At 48.9% G+C, this 14,913-nt stretch overlaps 1 protein-coding gene across 5 annotated transcripts in view; it reads right to left on the minus strand.

Moving 5' to 3' along the window:
* Positions 1-11,776, minus strand: part of aplp2 (amyloid beta (A4) precursor-like protein 2) — a 51,162-nt gene extending 39,386 nt beyond the window's left edge. For 2 of the 5 annotated variants that reach the window (XM_035622340.2, XM_035622337.2), the window contains exon 1: positions 11,424-11,774. In XM_035622340.2, the coding sequence (XP_035478233.2) occupies positions 11,424-11,498 (75 nt within the window). In that variant the 5' untranslated portion in view covers positions 11,499-11,774. Of the gene's footprint in view, positions 1-11,423 lie in introns of all 5 variants that reach the window. The other 3 variants (XM_035622341.2, XM_035622339.2, XM_035622338.2) reach the window with 3 other exon arrangements.
* Between the last annotated feature and the right edge of the window lie 3,137 nt (positions 11,777-14,913).

Genomic DNA, 14,913 nt, shown 5'->3' on the forward strand with positions numbered 1-14,913 from the left:
TGCACGATTGCACGAATAAGGCGCCGGGGTGTGAAAACTGTTTCCTGCAGGAAGAAGATAATTGCTTCCCATTTGGCGCTAATGACTCGAGGACGGTGATGATTCAGGTCCATTTTTCAGGTGGGTCTTTTTGCGGAAGGCAGTGTGCTGCCGACGGTGGGTCGGAGCGCGCCTGTTCTGGCCCATTCTTCCCCCCTGACCAATAGAAGCCCTCTGCACGAGCAAACCCCTCGCTTCAACCCTTCCATCTCCCTCCTTTCATCTCCGTTCGCCTTGAGCACCCTGGACAACTCCGTGCGTGCCCATCTCTCCACCCGCTTCCCGCTCTCTCTCTCTCTCTCTCGCGGCCATGTGAGCCGGCGACCCTCTCAGCCCTCTCTATCCGGGCTTACGTTCCACGTGGCCTAGAGCGGATTACATTCTTCACCTCGACATCACCGCGCCAGATGTTTATGACCAAAATAAACAGAACACCTAGCCCTTTGGCGTTAAGTCAAACAAGGCATTTGACCAAAACTTGACACCCCGTGTCCTATGTATGCATGATAGAGCGGTAAAGATCCCCTGTGGTCGGATGAAAAGAAATCCCCCGTTTCTTTCGTCTCTCTCTTCAACCAGAGTCAATGCTGCTGCCTTCATTACCTTGGTTAAGAGACTAGCTTTCTCTGGCTCTCACTTCATTTCCCTGCCCCTGGGGTTGCATTTCCCCCACATTCCTCCTCCAGTAGCTTCTGCATCCGGCTCTCTCCTGTGAGCAGCAATGGAGATCAAATAGCCGATAAGCTGCCCACCGCAACGCACACATTAGCATGATTAAATTGCCCATCGCCTGTGCATTTATTAAACGCCGCTCCGTGCAGGGCGGGAGGTCCGTCCAGCCGGCGAGTGGAGCCGGAGAGCTGGGGGCTGCACATGTGCGGGTGCACACGGGGGCCGTCTAAGGCTGACATCACCGCGGCAGTGGAGTTGATGAGGGTTGCGAGGGGTATTCCTGACACAGTGCCGGCCAGTTGGGAAGCGATAGCTGGGCGGGAAAAAGACTCAGCGGCGGGCTTGGCTCTGGCAGTGGCCACACAGGAGATTTAGGGGCTTAGGAGATTGTTAGACAGGGCTCAGTTTGTTAACTACGGTCCTGTGTTTTCCACGGGTTGCTTTGTGCGGACGCTGACTCTTTCCCCAATTTGAACTGCACTCTCAGCAGTTTAAAAGAGGAGGATTAGACACACGAGTGTGCCTCTTTCTCGCCTGCCGGAGAGCACTAGGGGAGAGAAATGACCTGTGCTCACTTCACTTTCTTTAGGTTCTCTTCGTGGCTGAAAACACGGTGCTGAATCCTTCCATCCTTCCTTCCTTCCTTCCCTCCGTCCGTCACTCCCGCTTTGTTATTTTCCTGCTGGAGGACCCTGCGCTCATCAGCATGCAGCACCACATGCTGCCGCTCCTCGGGACCAGGCAGGCTGGCAGACAGGCGGGCAGACTTGTCAATAAAGGAACCACAGTGACGGGGGCACCTCGGTGAGGCCTCCAGCTCTGTCACTGACGTCTCTCTCAGCGGCCCGGACTCCCTCGTGCAATGAGCGCGTAATTGTTGAGCAAGCAAAGGAGAAATTGGTGAACTGAGGAGGGAAACGCAGCCACGGGGTGAGGGGTGTAATAGAGAGATAGCAGAGTGAGAGGGGAAGGAGGTGAGGGAGGCACGGGGACAGATTGTTCCAGTGAACAGAGTCAGACATTAAAAAAACGCCAATTTGTCCAAGAAAATGCGTGGTGTAGTACAGTCAGCAGAGAGAGAAGAGGGGAGGAAGAACTGGGTCTGAGGCAGAGGGACAGCGGGGGGTAGTGCGGCTCAGTGGAGGCTGACATTGGGATCGGGCGGAGGGAAGCAGTTTCAAGGACAACATGGAAATATCACGTTCAGTCGCTACAAGGCGGCCGTGAGCCGCGGTGAGGCCGCGCCGGAGCAGGAGGCCGGCCAGAGAACTGCAGGGGACCGCGACGAGATCAAGGACGCGTCGCGGCCTCTCTTCCAAAACATCTGACGACATGAGGTGATAGCAGGCGACAGATGTCCTGCGTGGGAATGCTGAAAGGGGGGGGGGGGGGGGGGCGCACTTTGATGCCAAAACTCATTTTAACATCTTTGGTTCTACAAAACCACGGCAAAAAAAGTGCACACACCAAGCAGCCTGTCGCAGACTTATCTATGCATCAACTATGTTCAGATTAATGAAGAGAACATTTACCAACAACCCTGTTGACATTCGTTAAAGTACTTTATTTGGCGAAAATGCTTCTGTTTCTTAAATGTGAGGCAGCGCTGAAAAACACAGCGAGTGGGAATCTCCTTCAAGGAAATTTGTTTTATCAGCTAACTGTGAGACAGCCAAATCCTTCACCGAATATTTTTTTTTCCAGAATATAAAGAATAACGAAGACAGAGTTTTACATAAAAATGACATTTTTCATCGCCGTCTAATGAGATTGCATTAAAGTCTTCATTCAGGGCGACGACACTCACCCTTGCTCTGATTACCATTCATGAGCAAGTTGTAGACGGCCGCTGAGTTTGACTCCGGCACGCTGCGTGCATGCCACTCTCCCATGACCACCCAGGCTGATTTTAAATGAATCTGTGCCCTGATTGCTTTGCTCCCTGCTCGCCTTTTCTTTTCTTTTTTCACCCATGCAGACGCCGAGCAGTGGAGCGGAGGCACAACCCACAAGTCTGCATTAACTGCGATGCTCCGGGCGATGCGAGGGCGGCCATCTTCAACAGGGGGGAAGTGATGGATGTAATGTAGATATGCTTATCTGTCATTAAGCCCTGCTCTGCCCTCCCTCAGCCTCTCTGCCAGGGGGGGGGGGGGAGCGAAGAACATAACTCGAGTGAGACATTCTGAGGCCAACAGCTAATCAGTCAACGTCTCCATGGAGAGGACACAGATTTCACAGCGGGGGCGTCTGTCTCGGCTTTTTGTCAACCGTTTGACCTTGCTCCCCCACCCCCCGCGTTTGTCTCTTACGGCGCACAACCTAAGTCGGGCCCTCCCGCGGCCTCCCGCCACATCTCCGGGACGAGATCCCAAATCCAAACCAGCATGATGACGGAGACGGCGAGGCCGACAAATCCCCGCCAGCCTCGCATGACTGGGCTGCGATGTCCGCCTGTCAGCTCCCAGCGCCTCAGTAGTAGTGCAGTGGCACTAAAGAGGCTCCTGAAACATGAGGACGGGATGTGATGAACACTGGAGGCAGCGGTTGGAGGGTAGGTGGGGAATGGAGGGGGTGGAGCCCGGTGAGGGCGGCTAGCTGCTCAGAAGGCTCTATAATTAGCTGCGGAGGATCAAATGACTTTTAATGGGTTTGTCTGAAAACAGCTATTTCAGATTTGTGCTCTGAGCTATATCATATCTCATCAAACTAATGGAATTCTCCAGAGTGCCTGATTGGTTTTTATCTCCGATCAAAATGGCTGATAGAGGAGCACGGCTGCAGCCTTCATGAGCTGCAGTCTGAAATGAAAAGAAGAAAGAAAAAGTGCAATTTCGGGGGCACTATTGTGTAACATGGAGGTGGTTGTAAGAAACCGTTCACACGTCATGTCAGAAGACACGAGGAGTCCTTCAACTTGTGCGATGACAGCACTCAGAATTCATGGGTCGGTGCACAGTCATTGTTGCCGCAGGAGTCATTTCCCGTGGATGTTTCAGTGCGAATGGGCTTATAATAACTTCTTGTGACGGATAATGGAACCATCTACAGGTCATTAGTCTAGAGGATTAATAAATGGACAATACGATGATGATATCAGGGTCAGCCACTGCCAGATCTGGGGGGAGGGGGGGCTGGCGCAGAAAGCTATATTTGCTGCCTGCTGTCCTGCACATGCAGTAACACCACCAAAATATTGTGATAAGCAAATTTGACTCCGGTGAGGTTGTTGTTTATTCCTATAAATCTGTATTCCTGAAAATGTGTGTACAGTCACTGCAGGGGGAAATACAGACCGAGGTAGGATGGTGAGTTATTCCTGCACATGCTCTCGGGGAAATTACATGCGCTTGTGTGTCCGTGAGTGTCCTTCATTGCCCGTGGTTTCCTGCTCCCATTGAAGCTACATTAATTCCCCCCCCCCCCCCCCCCCCCCCCCCCCCCCCACCCCACCATGCCGTCATCTGGGGTTTTTCTATTTTAGACTGGTGAACCCCCATGAACTCCAGCCAGGTTCTAACTGTCTTTTATGTTTTGCGTTCTCCTTAAATTTTACAACACACAAACCTCCATCTTTTTTTTAAAATTATTATTTCCTCTGTGAGGGCAGGGAGGGGATGTGCAGGCTTTAGCCCTTCACCACGCACGAACACCTCCCGTTGAGTTAATTACAGTGTTTTGAAGGCAGGAGCTTAAACATAGGTAGTGGGGAAAACTCAAAAAGGATATTTTCATCTGATTTCAGTTCTAGGAAAAGAAACTGTTCTGCCTCATGCACCCAAGGTTGATTGTGAGCTTCTCCCGCTTCCCTCCTTCGTAGGAGAAATCTCCCCCATGTTCTGTCTGTGTCCCAAGTGGACCATTCGATAGGGCTGCTATTTGTCCTTGGCCACCTTCTCCTTGAGAAAGTGCTGTATCAGACAGGCTGCTAACAGGGCCATCACACAGCAGCAGCAAAGACGGCGGCGGCAGCAGCAGCAGCAGCAGCAGCAGCAGCAGCAGGCCTTTCTCTGGGGATATACAGTTACACTGCACAGCTTCTATCTTTTACCATTCTGACATTTTCATTTTCCCCTCACTCTCCAGAGGACACAAAGGCTACGTTTTAAAGGAGAGACACAGGATGGAGTCCATGGTTCCAGTCTGGGGCGGGGGGTAAAAGGAAAAAGAGATACGGAGAAAGCTCGGCATGCAGGCAGGAAGACGGACAGGGAGGCAGCTGGATCGAACATGCTCTGTTTTCCTTGGCAGTGAGCGGGTTGTTGCTCAGCCAAACGGAGCACTGCACACTCCCCCAAAAATATTTAGCCTGATACCTAAGATGTGTATGTTTTATCGCACATTTTCCCACCCATTTGGATTACACCGTTTTAACATAAGAAATAATAAACTAAATGTGATACATTATTTGACAGTCAAAATTAATGAAACAAGTAAGAATGAGACAGAAGTAAAAAAACCAATATGTTTAAATGTGCAAAATAAACTAAATATTTTTGGAGTGTAGCAGCAACACAGCCTTCCAGTCACCCAGGCGTCATATCAAGGCAAGAGCTCCACCTCCTCCGCCCAATTCTCCTTCAGTAATAAAAATGCGGCAATCACCGTTTACACCAGGGTGTGCCGATGAGTTAGGAGAAGAACCTGATCCCACAGGATGTCTCGTTGTGGCTCTCACATCACCACGGAAATAACAAAGGACACTGTAGCTGTGCCCACGCCCCCCCCCCCCCAACCAAAAAAAAAAAGAAAACCTTGAAACATCAGCTTTCCAGCGTGATGCACAAACATCCAGAGGAGATGTGAAGCATTTGTGCATCGTATCATGCATGACGACATGATGCACAAAGAGACACAAATATACACACAAAGACAGACAGACACACTCACAGCTCACACATCGAAAAAAATCAACAAAGCCCATGAAAAGACACATCAATAATAACTGACGTTTGGAAAACTGGGTTTGATTTGAATGCTCTTGTTTGACAACAGAGACAAAATTCAGTGGGAGATGGGTTCAAACACACTGAGGGGGGGAAAAAATACAGCCTTTGAGTAATTTATGCTTTTATATCTTCCTGGTGCAGCTGAGCACGCAAACGGTTGGAAACATTGCCTGGCACACGGTTAACTGGCTCTTTGATTCTGAGCTGCACGCCTCCATTTTATTGCAGGTGAAAAAAAAGGAGAGAAAAAGGCAGACAAATCAGTGTGCAGGCCTCACCCCAAGTCTGCAAATGATTCACCGATATTGCAAAATCGGGAGTCACACACCTGAATAAGACAAGGAGCGGACAGCTGCAGGCAATGTCTCCTTCACACAGACAGACAGACAGACTGACAGACAGAGAGACGGACAGACAGACAGACAGACGGACGGACGGACGGTGACTGAAGGAAAGACAGACGAGGCCATAGGCAGAGGGACAAGTGCACTATAACTCATAGATAGCACACCAGATATTTTATTCATGGGAAGAAAAACCCAAGTAGCAAGAGTGACTCACTGAGCTGCAGGGAGGAAAACACACACACACACACACACACACACACACTGAGCGGGGGGGGGGGGGGGGGGGGGTGACAGGGTTTAACCCTCCTACGTTGACTGCCTTCTCATGCTCAAACAGAAAATACATTAAAAAGTAAAAGTCTGAAATAGCATGGCTCCTTTCTAGGGGATTAAAGAGGATGTTTTTGTCTACTGAACTTGCCAGAGTGTACAGTCACTCTCCTCGCCATCACAGGAAGAGAGCCGCTCAGAGCACAATGCGGCGAGCCATTTGCACTTCAGGCTACGCATTCCTGAGCACTATGGCATATAAACTGACAAAAGGAATTTCTCCCACAGCCGCGTTGAGCCAGGGCTACTGTTGAAATAAATAAAATAACAGACTCCGGTCTCGTAGCGTTCACCTTTATCTGCGTATCGACGTGGAGGATTGTCGTGGCACGGCAGGTTGGCCTACATGTGGCGGGGGGCCGGGTGCGACTCCAGCGGCGTGCAGTGATGAGTGTGTCGATTTGAACCCACTCACTCGGCGCCAGGACCCCGCCACCCAGCATCTCTCACCGAGAGAAACTGACTAAATATGTGATGAGCTGAGCTGTAAGAGGATTGCACACACACACACACACACACACACACACACACACACACACAGAGACACACAAATATGCATTTCCGTTGGCAAAAAATTAAATAAATAAATCGGAGGGCACGCAGAGCCTGGGAGACAAAGCCTGGCATCTTGAGAACAAGTCTCGTCTGATGAGGCTTCTCTATTTAAGTCTCGGGGATGAGCCGAGCGAGCGGCTGTCGATGGAATCGCTCCAGGAGACATGCGCAGGCTTGGGTGAGAGCAACAGCCGAAGCGCAGTGAAAGGGAAGATGGAGAGACAGAATGAGACCGACAATTGCAGAGTGGCAGGGAGACATGGCTGAGGAAATGAAAGGGCAGAGAATAAGGGGCTGAGATTCAATCAGACTATTCCTACGGTCAGTCACAGAGCACAGATCAGACCTCGATGTCGAGCGCACAACACTGATACTGCACACAGGTGACTCACTATACGTTCTGCGCCACTTTGAAGTCAGTTCGCCTCTGCGGGGCGTGAAAATGAGGGTTTGACTGAGCGAGTGGGAGAGCGAACTGCGGAGTGAGCGCACGAGTGTGTGAGTAAGAGCAGACGGAGGAGGGTAGGGCTCCGGGATTAGTACCTTTCCCTTTGCAGATCTGTAAGCACCCGGTGGTTCTTGTCACTAAGAGGATTCACGGGGATTCACGGGCTGTCCCAACAATGGAAAGCGCGGTTTTAGTCGCTAATCTACGAACTCAAGGGTGAGCGAGGCTGACGGAGCACATGCTGCTGCCGCCTTCATCTTGACTGACACGGGCAGAGCGCGGAGGTCAAGGGGGCAATCTTCTCGGCTTAGAGGAGAGAGAAGAGACAGCCTTTAGCCGTGCACCATCACCCACAACAATGTACTGAGAGATCATTATCAAACGCAAGCGCTACTGAATTGTCGCCAACAGTTTGCCATTGCCCTCGTCTCCGCTCGGTATCTCGATCCCCTCTGTGTGGCAACAACACCCTGGGGTTGTCCCGGGCTATTCAGGGGCACACAAAAGGCCCTCGCAGGGAATCATTCAGCCCCCGCTAACAGACGGCCCCATAGCACCCGCCCCGACAATCACAGCCAACTATGAGCATTGGTTCACGAGCGATTGTTCATTATCCCATCCCATATCCAGAGGAAAATACACACATTGAAGCACTCAGGAGCCGACGTTAATGTCAGCCCTTGCCCGCGAGCGCACACACAGCCAAGCACGCACGCAGACTTGGAGCGATAAGAGGAAAAATGCTGCCGCAAGAGCAATAAGCTCAGCACCGCGGCCACTTCTTTGGGTTACACCGACAGTTTTCCTGCTTCGTCCTCTCTCGTGCACAAGCATCCAGCATTAGGCCTACTGCACTTCTGTGGGTTGGATCTGCTTGTCCACTCCACTGGGGCCACGCTCCGACTCCACACATGTTTGCGAACAGACCCTATAAAACCCAAAGTCACGCCTCCAACATGAGTTGACACTTTTCAAGCAAGTCTATTCAACACAAACTCGATCTTGAGTTTGGAGGCGTATCGGAAAACTTGACGCAGCGGGCCCAGGGGATGGAAAAATTTGGGGGGGTTTTATGACGGGCACAAAAAACGGACTTTGTGTTGTGTAACAGTCATGGCTGTGATAATCTCTGCTAGTTTGAGTCCGCAGGGAATAAAATGTGCCCAATGCATTGACTGTTCCGCATATTTTGTATTCCATTTAATCCAATGGGAGCCATATATCAGCCAGTGCCTTAGTTTGGTGCAATTCTCTGTGTAAACCTGCTATGTGGTCCTAGCGTGCACTCCATTTATAAAACTCTGCTTGCTTGCTGATAATAAAAAAAAAGGGGGGGGGGGGGGGGGGGTATGAAATTAAAGGACAAAGTACAGAGAGTAAAGAGCTAAAAATTCTCAGGGCAAAATCTCCAGTGAAGCCAGAGCAGACTGTACAGCCTGTGAAACAAAGATGCTGAGAGGGGGGGGGGGGGGCACACAGCTGAAGAAACAAAAGGTCACAATCTGGCACTCTCACAGGTATCTGACAAAAACAAAAGCGTTTAAACAGCTGAAGTAGCTGGCTCAGGCCCGAACGCTCATACAAATGAGGAACTGGGAAACAGGAGGGCCGCTCCGGTCCGATGACTCCTCGACAGCCAGCACACAGGCGAGGAACAGCGAGAGGAGACAAGTCGAACGAGAGGGAATAAACCATCCCTGACCGACAGCGAGGGGCGTCCCTGTGGAGCCCTCACCAGATCGTAAATCTGAGCTCAGGGTCCAGGGCCGTGAGCGCAGTCAGCGTGTGGGCGCAAGCACCGCCTTGACCTGGGCTGTGCGTCCGCAGGCACGAGAAAGGGCAACAGAAAGGGCAACAGAGCTTCCAGAGCGAAGGGCACTCTGGACGTTCAACTTCCTGAATCTGATGATGAGCGTGTAATGTTTGACTCAGGGATGTAACCTGATGCTGGATTTGAGTGTCGGTTGGCTCCGTTCTTTCTCCAACTCAAAAGGTGTTTTGTGTTTGTTTTACCCACAGGTGTGTGTGCACTGGTTTGTTTACCATCACTTCAGTGGGAAGTGTCAAGTTTCCTGTATTCAGAGGCCAATAAGGCCATGCCAAAAAGGGTTGCATATGAAAATCCATATACCACGCACATCATGTTTTACTGCTAATAAAAAAATGCCATAACAAGCAACGTAAAAAAAAAAGAAAAAAAAAAGCCTTGTCCTTCGGCCAAGGCCATTGATCAAACCACAGGAATCCTGGAATGTGCCTCACGTTAAAAGGCACACGGCAGCCGCCCGCGCGTTTCTCAATTTGATCTGGGCGACTGATCAGAAAATGCATCGATTTCAGCCATTAATCATCTCGGGAGAGTCTGCACCATGTCGACCGGCGAGCCTGTGCTGGCCAGGAGAGGCTGGCCCAGGAGACAACCGTCGCAGACGGGACGGGTCTTTGTGGAGAGAGTGCAGCAGCATAGATTTTGTTGGGGAAATAATAACCATTAACCCCCCCCCCACACACACACACACACACACACACACACACACACACACACACACACACACACACACACACACACACACACACACACACACACACACACACACACACACACACACACACACACACACACACACGATGGAAGCCAATGGCACCTCAAAATGGCTGAGGGTTTTTTTTTGTCTCAAACGGGGGACAGAGAGAACCCGTCCATGAGGATCACTTTGAGCAGCACACAGCGGTGCCAGGAGATGTCTTGTCGAAAGTGTTGTGTCATTGGGGCTGCTCTGCTTCGACAGTGAGCAGGAACGCTCGTGTTTACCCACCGAGGGGGTGGAGCGGGGTCGGTTTGCCGGGGCTGTTTGCTCTGAAAAAACGGATGCATTGTCAGCCGATGACACACGCACGTCTGACACGGCACGGCGAGGGGACAATAACTGGTGATCCGGTGGGTGAGATAGGAAGTCAGCAAGTCACACGTAGTGTGAGTGGGTGTGTTTGCACAGGAGGGTCTGCATTTGGCCCGTGGCCCGGACGGGGCTCCTGTCCCCCGCGCCGCGTCTCGGCTCTTGCTGAATTGTAATACGGACGACACACGTTAGAAATAAGACGCCAGGAGGTGTTGAGAGAGAACTGGGGCCTGTCTGCTTCACTGAGAGACAGAGAGGAGGGGGCCACCCTGATGGTGATGACACAGGAAAAGCTGGAATTTGAGAGAGATAGTGAATAATTTCCTCCTGCGTGTTAACACACACACACACAAACACACACACACACACACACACACATTCACAGGGCAGTCATGGTGCACTGTACTTGTGATACTGCAGAGGTCCAGTTTGTACCCACAGGCCCGACAAAGCGCCAGTTGTCTTCCATTTGATCTCTGCAGCAAACCCCCTGTTTAATCTTGTTACAGTCCGACAACAACAACAACAACAACAACAACAACAGCAGCAGCCACAACAACAACAACAAACTGCCAAACATATTGTGACCAACAACCTAACAGCAGGTTTGTCGTTACCCAACAAGATCTCATATTATACATATCTATGTGCAGGAGCACACTTGAAGCCTTTGAACTTGTGTTGTGCATTGTCAAGAGAAACGACCAATTGTCGGTGTGTGATCAAATCAATGACATTATGTTTCATAAACATCAGAATCGCCATCACCTCACGCGAGATGTAATCGACTAGTGTAGACCGGGATCAGCGGCGCGGGGCCGCGGACGCCTCGTGTGAAAACACGGGACAAGCACAAGGGCCGTGGAAGATCCGAGCCGAGCCGAGCCGGACTGAGCCGAGCCGGACGGACTGAGCCGGACTGAGCCGTGCCGGACTGAGCCGAGCCGGACGGACTGAGTCGGACTGAGCCGAGCCGAGCCGAGCCGGACGGACTGAGCCGAGTCGGACTGAGCCGAGCCGAGCCGGACGGACTGAGTCGGACTGAGCCGAGCCGAGCCGAGCCGGACCGAGCCGAGCCGGACGGACTGAGCCGAGTCGGACTGAGCCGAGTCGGACTGAGCCGGACCGAGCCGAGCCGAGCCCCGGCGCGAGGGGAACTCCGAGGGGAGATCGGTCCACGTACCTCGATGTAGCCGGACAGCGCTGGAACCACGATGCCCAGGACGAGGACAGATATCGCCGGGACTGAACCCATCATCCAGGATCTCCGGTGGTGCTGCTGTAAAAATAACTTGTATCCTATATGAGCTATTTGTGTGTGTTTGTGTGTGTGTGTGTGTGTGTGTGTGAGAGGTGACGTCCCGGGGAGCAGAGAGCACAGCGGGTCCCGGCGGGTCAGTTCTGATCGGCGTGTCCCGGGCAGCGGGACGTGTCCTGCTCCGCTTGTCCGGTTACCAGAGCTCGACTGGAGACTGTCGGAGAGTCGCGCTCCTCTGGAAATGTGGACTGGATGTGTGTGTGGCGCGGCTGCTCTTCCTCTACTTCTCTCTCCCCCTCCTTCTCCCCCCTCCTCCTTCTCTCCCCCTCCCCTGGGTTCCTCCGATCCACGGGGCGGCCCACTGCGCCCCCTGGCGGCCAGCTGTGCTCAACGTCCGCCCCCCCAAAAACAGCTGTCTTATGTAAACACTGATCTGAAGTACCAATTTGAGCCACTTATTGTGGCTTATTTTAATAATCTATTAAGAATAGAATGAAAATACAATACGATTCCTTTTTTATTGTCCTAATACAACGACATTAAGAATCAATCCTGTTTGCTGCGTTCCCACACAATATAAAAAATATTGTTGTAAATGATCGCTTAGATTATTTGGTTTGAGAATATATACTGAAGTGAAAACAAGTACGGTTCTTATGTTTCCGTTGTGAGTAATGTCTGTTGTTCTACAGAATCAGAAACAGCTTTATTAGGTATGTTTATGTGTATAAGTATGTCTATGCAAACAGGGGATTTGACTGAGGTTTCCAGTGGCTTTTCTATGTATTTACAGTCAATCAATAACAATGTCAACAGAGACACAGAAAAAAACATGGTGAGAAAGGAGAAATAAAGAGACATATGACATATTTTGAACACTCAAGTAGAGAGAGGTCAAAGAGCAACAACAGTTGTCACACAACATACAGAGTCCAAGGATCAGTGGATGATCCGAGCATCAGAACACTGAAGTTATCAGACGTTTTCATGAGTTGTATTGCGATGTGTAAAGGGCTTAACGATATGAATCATATACATACACATACTTTGACAACAATCTATTTTCCAGGCTTTGCATGATTTTCTGTATTTTGTTATAGAGAGAGGGGAGAACCTGACCTCCACTATTGCACACTACACTTTCTAAAGACAGCCAGAGATCTCAAGACAGGTGTTTGGTTGTTTATTTTTTTTGGGGGGGGGGGGGGGACTCTAGTTTGATATTTAAGTTAATGTTTCCTAGAAGACAGAGGTTTGGATCTAATGGGATTGTTGTGTCAATAATATCAGTCAACGTGTCGCACAGATCGCGCCAAAAAGTTGTGACTTCAGCACATTGCCATGTGCAGAGTGGAGATTGTGCCCTTAGTGAGGCTGCATCTGAGGCAAAACAACCCATCACCACTTCCCCGAGTCGAAGGAGGTGATTCAAGTGTCCAACTCTGAAATGGATTATTCTGCACAAAGCGTCATTTACTCTAGGTAAGTATCTTTTTTACTGTTAATATTTCAGTATCCACGTTGGATTTACTCTGGCAGCATTGAAATAGCACCACGGAGGACTATGATATATATAATATCTTTCATAAACATACATACAGAGACATCCTGGATGGACTTGAACATTTCATTTCACAAGGAGACACACTGAGCAAATGGTCCAACTTGAGGTAAAAATGTATTTGTTTTGAAAGCAATGTGTTTGAGAAAGATTGAATTTTCTTTATTCGGATGGTTGAATAAATAGGGTGCTTTCACACACACGCACGCAGGCACGCACACACACACGCACGCACACACCATTAGCCTTTCGTGATTGGATTACATTGTCCCCAACTCATTTTTCCCTTCTTAGATTGTCATTAGTATTTCCCTCCGGTGGCTTACTGAAAAAAGAAGCATCATGTACATTTCATTTTTGCTTCAGGCGGGACATTCATAATGTGGTTATTCATTTTCCAAAACATCAGCCGACAGACGTGTTAGAACGAGATGAATTTGCACATGTTAACTCGAATCTTGGGATGTGTCAGTTTGATCCCCAGATACCTCAGTTTTCCGTTTTGGTTCCCCGGGTAACAGAAGTCCAGGGAGAATAGGTCAGAACGTGATGTGTTTTTAATATAACCAACTCACCTAATACAAACTATGAAACAAGAATTCTGTGGATAAAATTAGATTTTTGAAGGCTGGTCTGATGACAGAACTTAAGTTGCTTGTTATTTAATTTGCTCAATTATCCTGTCTCAATAATCCTGGTATCATTAGTCAAAAACCTGCAGAAATAATTCCCCTCGCCTTGGCTGCATTCTGATCTATTGTAAAAGATTTATTTTGAATGTCCTCATGGAAATACTTTGATACTATTGCATACTGTATTGATGTATCACTGTACTAATTCTCAGGTAAGAATGTGGAACTGTCGTCTAACTGTGACCACTGCATATCAGTAAACATGTTTATTTAACGATGATCTCCCTGTTTGTCGACTGATTGAGTCATTGTTATTTTGGACAGTAATGACCGGAAATGTTACTATAGATATTATTCATGAACTGACGTCCCCTTGATGAATATGATGTTACAATTTGTCTTTTGATCACTGGAGGGCAGTACACACACTTGATCACAAATACTAAATAGTATCCTCACCCTTTTTATATTTATTCTCATTTGACAGATATGCTTCTGGTTTCGTGGTTTGTTTACTTTATTTATTTTTGTCTATTTAATATATTACTCTTGCACTGTTTTCCCTGTTGTCATAAGTTTTTACTGCTCTCCTCGCAGCATCAGTGCAGACATGACAGCATGCCACAACTTCCTGTACGTACTTTCAAAATACAGTTAACCAACTGACGCAGAAAAGAAAAGAACAACAACAATATTGGCAATTTATATTTTTAAGGTCAACCGCAATAAGTCTTGCAATTGGTTCCATGCTGTCTGTTATTTTAGGTATTGCCCTCAACAAAAATGTGTTGCTGGGCCGCTGATGACCCCAACTGTACACATCTGATTTATCACCACCTGTGACAAGAAATTATTAATTTACAGTGGTTGATTGACATAAAAGGCAACAGTGTCAATAAGGGGGTGATCATTCAATGTTCAGTGACTGTTAAATAAAACTTTTACGGCTTTTGTCAATTGATCAGGAAAATACTAAGCAATTTTCATACCTTGAGTTGGACTTAAGTAATAATGATGGTTAAATTTAACTATTTCCTGAAAATGTGGTACACACAACAATCAATAGCTGTCAGACCTAACAGTAATGGAAAGATGATGGAATAATACTACATTACTCAAAGTGTTTTGATTACTTGAAACTTAGGGGAAATGAGCTCACTATAAACTAAAACAAATGTGTGGTGAATTAAATTATATAGATATAAAGAGAGTGGCAAATCTG

The sequence above is a fragment of the Scophthalmus maximus genome, chromosome 11, assembly GCF_022379125.1.
Source record: "Scophthalmus maximus strain ysfricsl-2021 chromosome 11, ASM2237912v1, whole genome shotgun sequence".
Classification (NCBI taxonomy): Eukaryota; Metazoa; Chordata; class Actinopteri; order Pleuronectiformes; family Scophthalmidae; genus Scophthalmus; species Scophthalmus maximus.